At 46.7% G+C, this 12924-nt stretch overlaps 1 protein-coding gene across 1 annotated transcript in view; it reads left to right on the top strand.

The window, feature by feature from the left end:
• PMFBP1 (polyamine modulated factor 1 binding protein 1) overlaps positions 1 to 12924 on the top strand; it is a 36202-nt gene that overhangs the window by 17063 nt on the left and 6215 nt on the right. Inside the window, exons 8-12 of the mRNA XM_055145816.1 lie at positions 2000 to 2213; positions 3814 to 4003; positions 4131 to 4284; positions 5022 to 5189; positions 5410 to 5547. Coding sequence (XP_055001791.1) covers positions 2000 to 2213; positions 3814 to 4003; positions 4131 to 4284; positions 5022 to 5189; positions 5410 to 5547 — 864 coding nt within the window. The remainder of the gene's footprint in view (positions 1 to 1999; positions 2214 to 3813; positions 4004 to 4130; positions 4285 to 5021; positions 5190 to 5409; positions 5548 to 12924) is intronic.

The raw sequence follows: 12924 nt of genomic DNA, 5'->3' as shown, positions 1-12924 counted from the left end.
TCCTGAGTCCAGAGCCAGGAGTAACCCCTGAGCAAGTGTGGCCCCGCCCCCAACAAAGAGATCCCACGATAGGCTTGTCGTGCCATCGTGTCCGCCCTGTATCGAAGTACAGAGACTCACCCTGCTAAGCGGAAGGGTCGAGAGGACAAATGACAAAAAATAAATAAATAAATAAATAAATAAATAAATAAATAAATAAATAAATAAATAAATAAATAACAAGAGAGGACAAATGACAAGAGGCATTTGGTTAAATAGTGTCTTTCTGATCCTTCATACAACACCAAGAACATCACAAATGCGCCACCTCCTGACATGCCCCCAGGGTCCGGGTGTCGGGCAGTGAGACAGACAATCAACAGGGCCCTGATCGTGCCCGTGCTGGGACCTGGCTGAAAGGGCCGGAGCTGTTCCTCAGAAGGGAAGCCCCCTTGGCTAAGGCAGCATGGAAGCAGAGCTCTGAATAGTGATGGAGCCCCCCCCCCCCGGGCAATGGTGTTGAATGTTCCAGGCAGGCAGAGGATTCTCAGAGTGTCTAGAGTCTTCCAGGATACGCAGGGGAAGCTGGCCCGGGAGCCAGGGGGTCTGACCATGGTTGTGTGTAATCACAAAATGAAAAGGGCACACGCTCTCTCTCTCCACGTGCATTCAGTGGTTAGGCCATTCCCCCCTGCCGCCCGATGGTGATAGATGAAAGAAGAATAAAACAGGAGCCAGGCTGGTTGGTGATCAGTTGTGGTGTATCATTCCTCCACCTCCTTCCAGTCTCACCACTGACTGAATCCTCCTCCTCAGATCACTCCCCCAGCCTAGTTATTCCCCCTGCCAAGGATTGGGGGTAGCATTTACACACAGGTGAGGTAGCATAACCAACATATATAAAGGCCCTTCCTTCTGAGGAAACTCTTCTAAGATAAGGCAAAGATCTCCTGCAGCCAGGAGATCTGCTTATGGGCCAAATACCATCCAGGGTGTGTTTCTCCTTTTTTTTAGTCCAACAACCATTTAAACATTCATCTTAATCCTATTTCTTAATATTAGTCATTTTGTATGGACACAGTAAGAAATTTATTAAGCTTGTAGGGTGGCTCTCCTGGGCACATCTCGCTGTAGATCTCAGACTACAGTGCTCAGGCCAGATTAGTCTTTCCTAACCCTAGCAGGGTCCTAATCCAGTTGTTACTCTTTGGATCACGACAGAATTTGTCCATGACCATGCCCTTAACAGGTTTGGCTTGGCCAGTTCCAATGCCAGAGTAGCTCACAACTTGCCCTCAGTCCATCCAGTCCCTCGTCGGGACCCTGCTTTTGGGGTGCTAGAAAGTAAAGGCAACTGAGGCTTAAGTCGAGAAAACCGATGCCCAGGAGTGAATTTTATTGGAGTTAATTAACTCCCAACTTACAAAAGCATAAACTGTCTTCCTTTGTCTATACAAAAAGGACATTGCTCTGAAGTAAACTATGCAAAAGGTCAGAAGGGGAGGAGAAAAGCAATATTTCACTTACAAATACAAAATCAAAGGTTTCTGATTATTTGACCTTACTAGTCACTTTGCAAGTCACTGCTTAGGGGAAACGAGTGATTAACATACAGGGGAAGCAAAACAGAGGGGAAGTTAAAAATGAGTACTGAGGAAATGGGAGTGCCTCGGGAGCACTGTGAGGGTGTTACTCAGTAAACCTACGCTCCTTATTGTGGAAGAGAAAGGTCAGAGGAGAAATGGCAAACCAACGTTAAGCCTAAAATGTTTAGAACGAACATCCAGCAGGCTGTAAGGAAGCCAGCCTTCCTCGGTGCCATGAAGCCAGGGAGGGGGCAGAGCAGAGGCGTGCCAACACCGTCTTGCTTCATGGAAACTCTTCCTCCGAAAACCCCAGGGCTACAGGGAGGGAGACAGGAGGTCATAGAAGCCTCGTATCCAGGCAGAGAAGGTGGTACCGGGACGGGGCCCAGAGTGTGCTCAGGCCTCCATTGGTCTGGATGCTTCTGTTTCCTCAGCTCCTCCAAGAGAAAGATGAAGTGCAACACCAGCTGGAGAAAGAACTGGCCCAGTTTCAGAGCACCCTCATGAAAAAGGAGATGGAGCTGGAGGAGAAGAAGCAAGAACTGGAGAAAGCCAAGTGCAAGGCGGCCGAGTGCGAGGCGCTGCGTGCCGAGACCCAGCGGCTGACCGTGTGTCTGGACGAAACCCAGCAGCAGCAGAGACTGGCAGGTGGGGCCCCACGGAGCCCCCCACACCTCTGCCCCTGTAGACGACCCTGCCTTCTCCTTCTCCACCATCTGCTCAGACCTAACCACCCCATTCCCACACCTGCGTGTCCCCTGCACCCTCAGAACACCGCCTCAGTCCTGGAAAGCAGCCTGCAGCCACTCGCCGTGTCCTCAGAACGAAGGTCCCTCTCACCACCCAGAGGACAGGGCTCTGCCGTGCTCTTCCCTCCTTTGCACAGCACCCCCCAACCCCATCCCCATCCCATGATCCCCCCGTCCCTCCCCAGCTCAGTCTGTACAGGGCACCCACGAGCGCTCTAGGGTGTCCTCGCCCCTTCTGGCCTCGAGTACGGGATCTCTTGCAGATGGAGGTTCTGAACACGTTCTGGAATTAAAAAGCGGTGGCTTGTCACAGACACCCTTCTCCTTCCTTGAGCCTCTCCTCCGTGTGGCTATGCTCCCCCCACCTGCCTTTCTCACAGGGGACGTAATTTTAGACACTCACTCCACCTGGGCCACCCACCTTCCCCTCTAACTTGGAAGTCGCCAAACCAAACCCATCTCTTTCCCGTTGTGTCTCTTCTAAACCGTCCCTTCCTCCCTTCCGAGACGTCCAGGGATTCCCACGCGCCGCTCTGCTCCCTGGCTCCTGGGCTGAGGCCCTGCAGGAGGGAAGGGAGTGGGGACATCTTTGACATAGAAAAGCCCCAATAAGCAGCTTCTCCCCAGCCAACAGGCTCCTGTGGGGCTCTTGCTCCATTCTGACCCATCCGTGTTCTCCTAAAGCTCCCTCCTTTACGGCGGGTCTCCACTCGGGAACCCACTGCACACAGCCTAAGCCTTTCTGCTCTGAGTCTCCCAGTCCCGAGTGGCCCTTCTCTTCCTCAGCTGTGCCTCCCAACATGCCCCACTGCCTCCTTCCAGTGGCATCTGCTGTCTTCCACCTCTTCTTGCATGCCTTGCCTCTCCCCTTTACCAGATGCTCCTCCCCTGCACCCCCTCCCGCCCTGCTCTCTCTAAGGCCCGGCTCAGCCTGTGTTCCTCCATTGTCCAGCTCCATTCTTGCCTCGGCAGCCCTTTGCTCCTGAGGTCATGAGGGTACAGATTCCCCAGCCCTTGTTTTCTCTGCCAGGGGCCTGGCCATTGCTCCCTCCATGGACTCCTTTGAGGGTCAAGATTTGTCCTGAATCCCAAAGAGAGACTTTGGACCATTTCTCCTAACTTGTTTAATTTGTGTGTGTGTGTGTGTGTGTGTGTGTGTGTGTTTTATTGAATCACCATGAGATACAGTTACAAAGGGGTTTCAGTCATTCGGTGTTCCAACACCCAACCCTCCACCAGTGCACATTCCCCACCACCAATATCCCCCTTATCCTGCCTGCCACCCACCCCAACTTGTTTAAGTTTAATCAAGAAGGAGCCCATGACTGGGGCATAGTAGGAGAAGTGACAGTGAAATGGGGGGAGGTGAGGGACAGAGGAGATGTTGAAATAAGTCCCCACGTGAAGGAATCAACTCTGGCTTCTCCGGGAGAGAGTCTGGTCTCACACAGTCTCTCCTCTCCCCTGGACACTCCCCCGGCTTGTCTCATCTTCCGCAGCTCAGCATTTAGCCACTTGTCAAAGTGAGACCTTGCTGACCAAAGGTGAACTGGATGAAACCCAGAAAAAATTGCAAAACTACATCTTCATGGAGCAGCAGAAGGAAGACACCATCCAGGAGCTCCAGAAAGACCTCCGGAAGCTGCAGGAGAAGGTGCTGGTGTCTGAAGAGGAGCTCTCGTGCAACAGGTACTGGGGACTCACCTCCCGAGAGAGCCCGAGGGGCAGCAACGGGCAGCGGCCCTGCAGTGGGACAGCATGGTCGGCCCCCGCCATCCCTGGAGTGGGCCCGAGTGACTTTGCCATCTTGCTTTAGGAAACAAATAAAGGAGCTGTCGTCAGAACTCTGTGAGACTCGGAGAAATCTGGAAAAATCAGATAAGGAAAAGAGACAGCTTGAGAGTACTTTGGCTAAGCAGGACTTAAAACTGAATGAAGTGCTGGATCACATCAAACTAGTTCAGCACCAGGTATGAAGGGCAAGGAGGCAGCCAGCCGCATGTTTACCGAAGGTCACGTCTCTGGGTCTTTATCCGGGAAGATGCCACAAACAATCCATGGCAAACAAATTTTCCAGAATTTGTGGTAGAGTGTTAGTTAAACCAGCCACTAGGCTCCCGATCCCGTGAGCAAATAAGCATTTTCAAGGGTTAAGCTTCAAAATTAGTCACAGGGATGAGAAGGAGAAAATGCACCGTTGGCCGAGACCCACCAGTCCTTCCCCTGAGCATGCTTTAGAAGCCCTCACACACACACACACACACACACACACACACACACACACACACACACACACACACACACACACACCCCAAAATTAAAGGCTAATGCTTTTTCCCTAGGATCAGAGGCTATTCTTGTCATTCCGCTTAAAGTCTTTGATCTCTCAATTATTCTCTTTGTGCTTTCCTAAGTATTTTTACCTACATTTAAAGAAGCTGTCTGTGGAAAGACTTAGGGAAAGGGTTGATGCTTTAGAACTAAATCTCGTAGCAAAATTAATTGTTTTTGCCTAAGTGGCTAAAGAAAAACTGTCACTGGACATAGAGGAAACATTTTTCATGTACCTGCTAGCAATCAACGTGTTATTCCCATATTTATTTCTGCTGTTCCTTGTGGACAATTTTCTGGTTAGGAGACGGAACAGAGAACGGTTCTAAAACTACACAGTCTGAGGCTGTTTTTCAGTCTGGCCTTTAATCCTCAGAAAAGGGAGCAAGACACCACCCTAAGCAAACTAGAAGATGATTTTCAGAAGGCAAGAAAGTCACTGGAAGAGAAACAGGAACAGCTGAAAAAGAGTAAAGAGAAGGAGAAGTTTCTGGAGCTAGAGCTTGAGGCATTCCAAGAAGAAGGAAAAAAGAAAGAAAAAATGGTGAGAGCGAGTGTGGGGAGAGTCGGGGTTCTGAACCAGGGCTGGACATGAGGGACGCAGAGGCCACGAGTGCTCAGGCCACAGCAGAGAAAGGACAGAGAGTGGGAAAGAGACCAGAGATGCTGGTGGAATAGCATGCAGCTGTGGGTGAGGAGAGGGGAAGTGGGCTTTCGCCAGGCCCTGGGGGTGACACTGGGCTTTACTCTTGTCGTGGGGGCAGTTAAAGGACTGTGTGAAAACGGTGGAAGAGGAAAAGGAGGCTCTCAAAGTGCAGATGACGCAAATCTCGGCCCAGCTCGATGCTTCTATATGCAAACTGAACAACTCCCAAAAAATCAACCAAGACCTAACATTTGAGGTGAGTAAAGAGATAAGAACCTCTCCTTTGAGGTGATTCGGAGTTGAAAGTTGAGTCACTCAATTCCCCCAAGAAACATATTTGAATATAAAGGATATTACCTAAACTATTTTTAAGTATTTTTACCTTTAAAATACTTAGTAGTAGCCTGTCACCACATTTTCCAAAGAAAGACAGTCCTGTCAAGTCAAAAGCTTTAATTTCAGAATTAGTGGGAATCAGGACTGGAAAAAGAGTGCAGCAGATGGGGCACATGACCAACCCAAGTTCCACCCCTAGAGCCCCATATGGCCCCTCCGGGAGTGATCCCTAGGCACAGAGCCAGGAGTAATCCCTGAGCACCACCCGGTGTGGCAAGGGGGGAAAAAGGAGTAGAATTAGTGGCAGTCGAGAGGTTAGAGGTTTTATATGTGCAACACTCAACTTTTACAAAGCATAACCAGGGCTGGAGCGAAAGCACAGCGGGTAGGGCATTTGCCTTGCACGCGGCCGACCCGGGTTTGATTCCCAGCATCCCATATGGTCCCCTGAGCAACGCCAGGGGTGATTCCTGAGTGCAGAGCCAGGAGTAACCCCTGTGCATCACCGAGTGTGACCCAAAAAGAAAAAAATTAAAAATAAAAATAAATAAATAAATAAAAAGCATAACCTACATATTGAATCAATCGAAGCAGTCACAAGAATGTGGTTTCATTGTCACTGTCATTGTCACTGTCATCCCATTGTTCATCAATTTGTTCTATTGGGCACCAGTAATGTCTCCATTGTGAGACTTGTTACTGTTTTTGGCATATCGAATACACCATAGGTAGCTTTCCAGGCCTTGCCATGTGGGCGGGATACTCTCGGTAGCTTGCTGGACTCTCCGAGAGGGACGGAGGAATCAAACCCAGGTTGGCCATGTGCAAGGCAAATGCCCTACACTCTATGCTATCACTCTAGCCCGTGGTTTCATTATATATTTTTAATGAATTTTCTTTCATCAGCCTTCCATGTTTCAATTTTTAAATTTTCCATTTTAAGTCAGGATGATATATCTTGAGGTCCTTTCCATTACTTTGGTCCTAGAGCATTTTCACTCCATTTTATAATCAATTCTATTTTAATCATAAGGATTATTTCTTTTTTTTTTTTTTTTTGCTTTTTGGGTCACACCCGGCGATGCACAGGGGTGACTCCTGGCTCATGCACTCAGGAATTACCCCTGGTGGTGCTCAGGGGACCATATGGGATGCTGGGATTCGAACCCGGGTCGGCCGGGTGCAAGGCAAACGCCCTACCCGCTGTGCTATCACTCCAGCCCCAAGGATGATTTCTTTTATATGTTAGTTCTGTCTCTTTTGGTGGCTGTTGTCTTTTTGGGTCACACCCAGCAACGTTCAGGATTTACTCCTGGCCCTTAAATCAGTAATTACTCTTGGTGGTGCTTGGGGGACCATATGGGATGTCGGGGATTGAACCCAGGTTGGCCACGTGCAAGGCAAACGCCCTACCCGCTCTACTATCTCTCCGGCCCCATGTTGGTTCTCTCTTTGGACATCTTCCTGTACTCATACTCAGTAATAGTTTCTCTGTCACTTCTCATGAACCTTCTAAGTATATGATCATATAATATAAAAAATACTAGTTTTCTAGACCGTTGTGGATTTACAGCGTCTCATTTTTCCTACCTCATTGCATTGGGCAGTACCTGTAGTGTGCAAGAGCATCTTCCTTCCCTTGCTCTTCACACTGGTAGAATCCATCAGTGTCACGGGAGACTCCCTGGAGGCTGCTTGTTGCTGTCCTTCTCCACACATTCATTTTCGTGGTTACTAAGAGCTTCATCAAGATGAATGCTGAATCTTATCGAATGCTTTTCTTTCCTCAGAAGCCATTGAGATAATGTTATCATCTTTCTCCTTAAATACGTAATCTAGTGGATAAAATCAATAGACCCTAATTTTGGCCCATTCTTTTATTGCTAGTATAAGTCCTGAGTCAACAAACATCATATATCATTCTTTAACTACAGCCCATGGCACATTCTAAGGAGTGAAACGAGGGCAGTAAGACTAGATTGGAGTGATCCAAGAGGACACTGGGACAGATGATATGAGTGAGTTAGACAGGGCCAAACACTGAGGCCTCTGTTAAGAAACTTGGGTAAATGATTCAAGTGAGAGCACATGTCTAACAAGTGCAAGGCCTTGAATCCTAATTTCACTCCCACCCCCAGAATGAATGGTTAGGACCTGGAGGTCCACAAATACCAGCTGGTATTGTAGACAATAGGCCCATATTCTGGATCAGACATCAGCAGAAATGACCACATGTCCTCTGATCACTGTATTCCCTATGAAATAACTGTTTTTAAATAGTCATAGCCAAATAATAAGTTTTTGGTTTATTAATTCTAAGAAGCATCAAAAAATATTTATGAGATTTTCTCAAAGGAACAGGAGAGATTGTTTGATTTAAGCTTTCAAATATGACTCTACTGATATGTGCAAATAGATTGGGAGAAGGGGTAGGTGTGGAAATAAGAAACCAGTTAGGAGGTTATTGCTATTCAAATTAGAGTGCTACAGTTAACACAGAAGTTAGGAAATATAAGAAGTGTTTTGGCAGTAATATCTATCTGACAAATGGTAAAAATGTGAAAGAGAGCTGAGAAACCAAGCTTGAATTTGTAGACTCACCTATAAAATTATCTAAGCATAACATCTAGGGACAGACAAGATATTTCATGAGTTATAACTCCTTCATTCTGTACTTTACTTTTGTCTATATTTAGGTTTTTGGTGTCTTTCTCCACACTCCATAACTCATATTAGAGAAATTTGAAACTTCCATTTTAACTTTTAATATTTTATGAGTTGATTTTTTTGTTTGTTTTGGGTTTTTTATGGGGTTTTTTTTGGACACTTTTGATGTCTCGACTCTGTGATGCCATTTTTAATCAATAACTTATGGTGAGTTCTCACTTCTCCATTGACTCTCTTGGTTTACTAAAAAAAGACCCTTTTAAAAATAAACTTTTTATTAGACACCATGATTTACAGAACTATTTATAATTGAGTTTCAGACCTAACAGTGTTCAACACACAATTCCACTACCAATGTCAACTCCTTCCACCAGTATCCCCAGGTTCCTTCCCATCCCAGCCTGCCTTCTTGACAAGCACATTAATTTTTTAATATACACAGTGGTTTCCAACACTGTTAAAGATACGGTTTCTTGTACAACACAGTCCTGCACTACCCTCTCCCACAGAATGCCTACTTCCTCCACCATTGCCCCAATGTCCCCCTCCTTGCCTGGCTTCCTACTAAAGACCATTCTTCATTTCTTTTGCTTTGGGGCACTTGTTATTCCCCTACTTTGTTTCTGTATGTCCCACATATGAGAGAGATCCTTCTGTGTCTGTCCCTCTCCCTCTAATTAACTAACTGGACTCAGCACAATACTCACCAGATCCCTCCATGTGCAGCAAATCACATAATTTCATCTTTCCTTATAGTCAAGTAATAATCCATTGTGTATATGTACCGTAGTTTCTTTATCCAGTCATCCATTCTTCAACACTTGGATTGTTTTTGGATTTTAGCAATAGTGAATGGTGCTGCAATGAATGAAAAGATCCTTTTGAGTCCATGTTTTTTCAGAAGGTTCACACCCCACCCCTTAAAATGTACTTCTATGATGACAAGACCAAATTATTCCATCTTTCACAATAGTTTCACCCTCTAGCAGGTAAATATAGGCTCCAAAGTCTAATGTGACACTTTCATCTGACTAATTCCTGGGGTCAAAGATAATCAAAATTTCAATCAGGAAAGATCACAAAGACCAAGCACTGAGATTTACTAGGAAAAACCCCAAAGAGCCTGTTTCAGTGACTGTGTCCTACATGGGAAATGCAGGTTCTAGAATGCCCTGGTCAGTGGTCAGGCTGTGCTCCTTTCGGTCTAAAAGTAGATCTCTGTCCTTGTGTGAATCATGCAATAGGATGACATGATTCACCCTGTGTATTCAGGGTGACTGAGATCCCAGCTCACAGATAAGCAAAGATTTATCCTTCGCAGATCCCTTCTTGCATGCATGATATTAGCTGATGATCCCAACAGCACCAGGAAGCAGTTAAACTCATTCTGATTTGCAGGAAAGAAAACTGAGGCCCAGGGAAATTAAGAGAATGGCAGAACCAGGATCCCTTAATTCTAGATCTCAGTCATTTTAGCTATACTGTCAATATTCATTACTAAGATTAAGCACAAACGTAAGGGATTTGGGCTCATGCTTTGTTTTATTTGTTATGGGGGCCACACCTAGCAGTGCTCAGGGCTACTACTGGCTCTGTGCTTAGGAGTCATTCCTGGCAGTGCTCAGGGATCATCTGTGACTCAGTGATCAAGCTGGGATCAGCCATATGTGAGGCCTCCTTCCCTATACATGTCTCTGGCTCCCAGACGTTGGTTTTTGAAAGCACATTTCTTTTTTTTTAATTTAATTTAATTTTTATGAAGTTGTTCACAATAATTCATTACATTTAATATTCAAACACCAATCCCACCACCATGCACCTTCCCACCACCGTAAGAGAAAAATATGTAAAGATTGTTGTATTTCATCCTGGAGCCACTTAAGCCCTTGTTTAAAAGATTACAAACATGTATGTTAAACCCAAACAAATGTATGCTGCTTTTGTTTTTTTTTTTTTAATTTATTTATTTTTAATTAGAGAATCACCGTGAGGGTACAGTTACAGATTTATACACTTTTGTGCTTATACTTCCCTCATACAAAGTTTGGGAACCCATCCCTTCACCAGTGCCCATTCTCCACCACCCGTAAACCCAGTGTCCCTCCCACCCTCCCCAAACCCATCTCCCCCCCACCCCACCCTGCCACTGTGGCAAGGCATTCCCTTCTGTTTTCTCTCTCTAATTAGCTGTTGTGGTCTGCAATAAAGGTGTTGAGTGGCCGCTGTGCTCAGTCTCTAGCCCTCATTCAGCCCGCAACTCCCTTCCCCCACATGGCCTTCGACTACAATGTAGTTGGTGATCGCTTCTCTGAGTTGACCTTTCCCCGGAACGTGAGGCCAGCCTCGAAGCCATGGAGTCAACCTCCTGGTACTTATTTCTACAGTTCTTGGGTGTTAGTCTCCCACTCTGTTATTCTATATACCATAGATGAGTGCAATCTTTCTATGTCTGTCTCTCTCTTTCTGACTCATTTCACTCAGCATGAAACTTTTCATGCCCATCCACTTGACTACAAAATTCTTGACCTCTTTTTTTTTTTTTTTTTTTTTTTTTTTTAATTTATTTTTAATTAGAGAATCACCGTGAGGGTACAGTTACAGATTTATACACTTTTGTGCTTATACTTCCCTCATACAAAGTTTGGGAACCCCTCCCTTCACCAGTGCCCATTCTCCACCACCTGTAAACCCAGTGTCCCTCCCACCCTCCCCAATCCCATCTCCCCCCCACCCCACCCTGCCACTGTGGCAAGGCATTCCCTTCTGTTTTCTCTCTCTAATTAGCTGTTGTGGTCTGCAATAAAGGTGTTGAGTGGCCGCTGTGCTCAGTCTCTAGCCCTCATTCAGCCCGCAACTCCCTTCCCCCACATGGCCTTCGACTACAATGTAGTTGGTGATCGCTTCTCTGAGTTGACCTTTCCCCGGAACGTGAGGCCAGCCTCGAAGCCATGGAGTCAACCTCCTGGTACTTATTTCTACAGTTCTTGGGTGTTAGTCTCCCACTCTGTTATTCTATATACCATAGATGAGTGCAATCTTTCTATGTCTGTCTCTCTCTTTCTGACTCATTTCACTCAGCATGAAACTTTTCATGCCCATCCACTTGACTACAAAATTCTTGACCTCCTTTTTTCTAACAGCTGCATAGTATTCCATTGTATAGATGTACCAAAGTTTCCTCAACCAGTCATCCGTTCTGGGGCATTCGGGTTTTTTCCAGATTCTGGCTATTGTAAACAGTGCTGCGATGAACATAATGTATGCTGCTTTTGGTATATCAGTGGGCTAGAGTATGAGAGATCCAAGAATTCTGAAATTTAGAATATGATTATAGAGCGAGTAGGATGTTTGCCTTGCACGCAGTCGACCCGGGTTCGATTCCCAGCATCCCATATGGTCCCCTTAGCACAGCGGTTGGGCGTTTGTCTTTCACGCGGCCGACCCGAGTTCAATTCCTCCGCCCCTCTCGGAGAGCCCGGCAAGCTACCGAGAGTATTGAGCCCACGCGGCAGAGCCTGGCAAGCTACCCGTGCGTATTGGATATACCAAAAACAGTAACAATAAGTCTCTCAATGAGAGACGTTACTGGTGCCCGCTCGAACAAATTGATGAACAACGGGATGACAATAACAGTGACAGTGATTATAGAGCAGATTCACTCATAGATAAGGCCTATGTCTCTCTCTCTGCTTGGCTGTTAACGAGATTATATGGCACCAGGGGCCGTTTGTGGGTGTGGCTGCCAAGCTACTGGAAAACTTGGGAGCTGGGGGGAGGAGGCCCAGTCCTGCTCCAGGCGAACTTGGAGATTTCAGTCATGGGTCCCACATACCTGGATTTTTCTGCAGGTTCTCTTGTGGGTGAGGCTCGTCTGAGCCCATGGAGAATGGCCTTGGGCATGGCTGCAGTTGAGTTCTGGAGGTTTTCGGGGTTCTGCTGGGGTGGGGAGGAAAAGCACAATTCTAAGCTATGCGCTCAGTCCATTTCTAATGGAAACAGTTCCCAGCGCCCTTTCCCCACAAGCGTTCCTTAATTAAAGGTTCATGCTAACTGGAACTGTTGGCTGCAGAGCCCAAAGGCCTTTAGTTGTCTGAATCTACAGAAGATGATTGATCTTATATCATGCCACAGATTCTTCCCCGTTCTGAATGGAGATGGACAAGTGTCCATGGCCCAGGGTTACCTCTTCCCATGGAGCTCTGGCAGGCTTAGCCAGCAGAGCACACGGGGTTATGAGAACTGGGTGTGGAACGGAGAAGGTCAGGAGCAGAAGAGGAGTTTCCCTAGGAGAGGAGATTAAACCAAGTGGTCAGAGGTGGTCAGAGGAGCACTCCCAGGACGGAAGCAACCAAGTGCATCCACCACATTCCTTACCAGCTGGTCCCTTTGAATAAACATCCAGGGTCCTTCTCAGCCTCGTAGGATTTCCCCTGGAAGGTTCTCAACTATGGAACTGACTCGAAAAAGAGAGGTTGGAAGTAGGTGATTCTAAAGATGATTCCTCAGTCTTACATGGCACCCCCCTTTCTCAATCTCACCCCCCAGGAAAACACTGTAGGAAAAAGTTTCCTTCCACAGGGCATGTCTGCCACTGTGGGTGACCCAGGGAGAAGCTTCAGTTTCCATTGGT

This window comes from Sorex araneus, chromosome 8 (assembly GCF_027595985.1).
Source record: "Sorex araneus isolate mSorAra2 chromosome 8, mSorAra2.pri, whole genome shotgun sequence".
NCBI classification, from domain to species: Eukaryota; Metazoa; Chordata; class Mammalia; order Eulipotyphla; family Soricidae; genus Sorex; species Sorex araneus.
The sequence above is the reverse complement of the archived record's forward strand: the minus strand, read 5'-3'. Positions and strand labels throughout refer to the sequence as shown.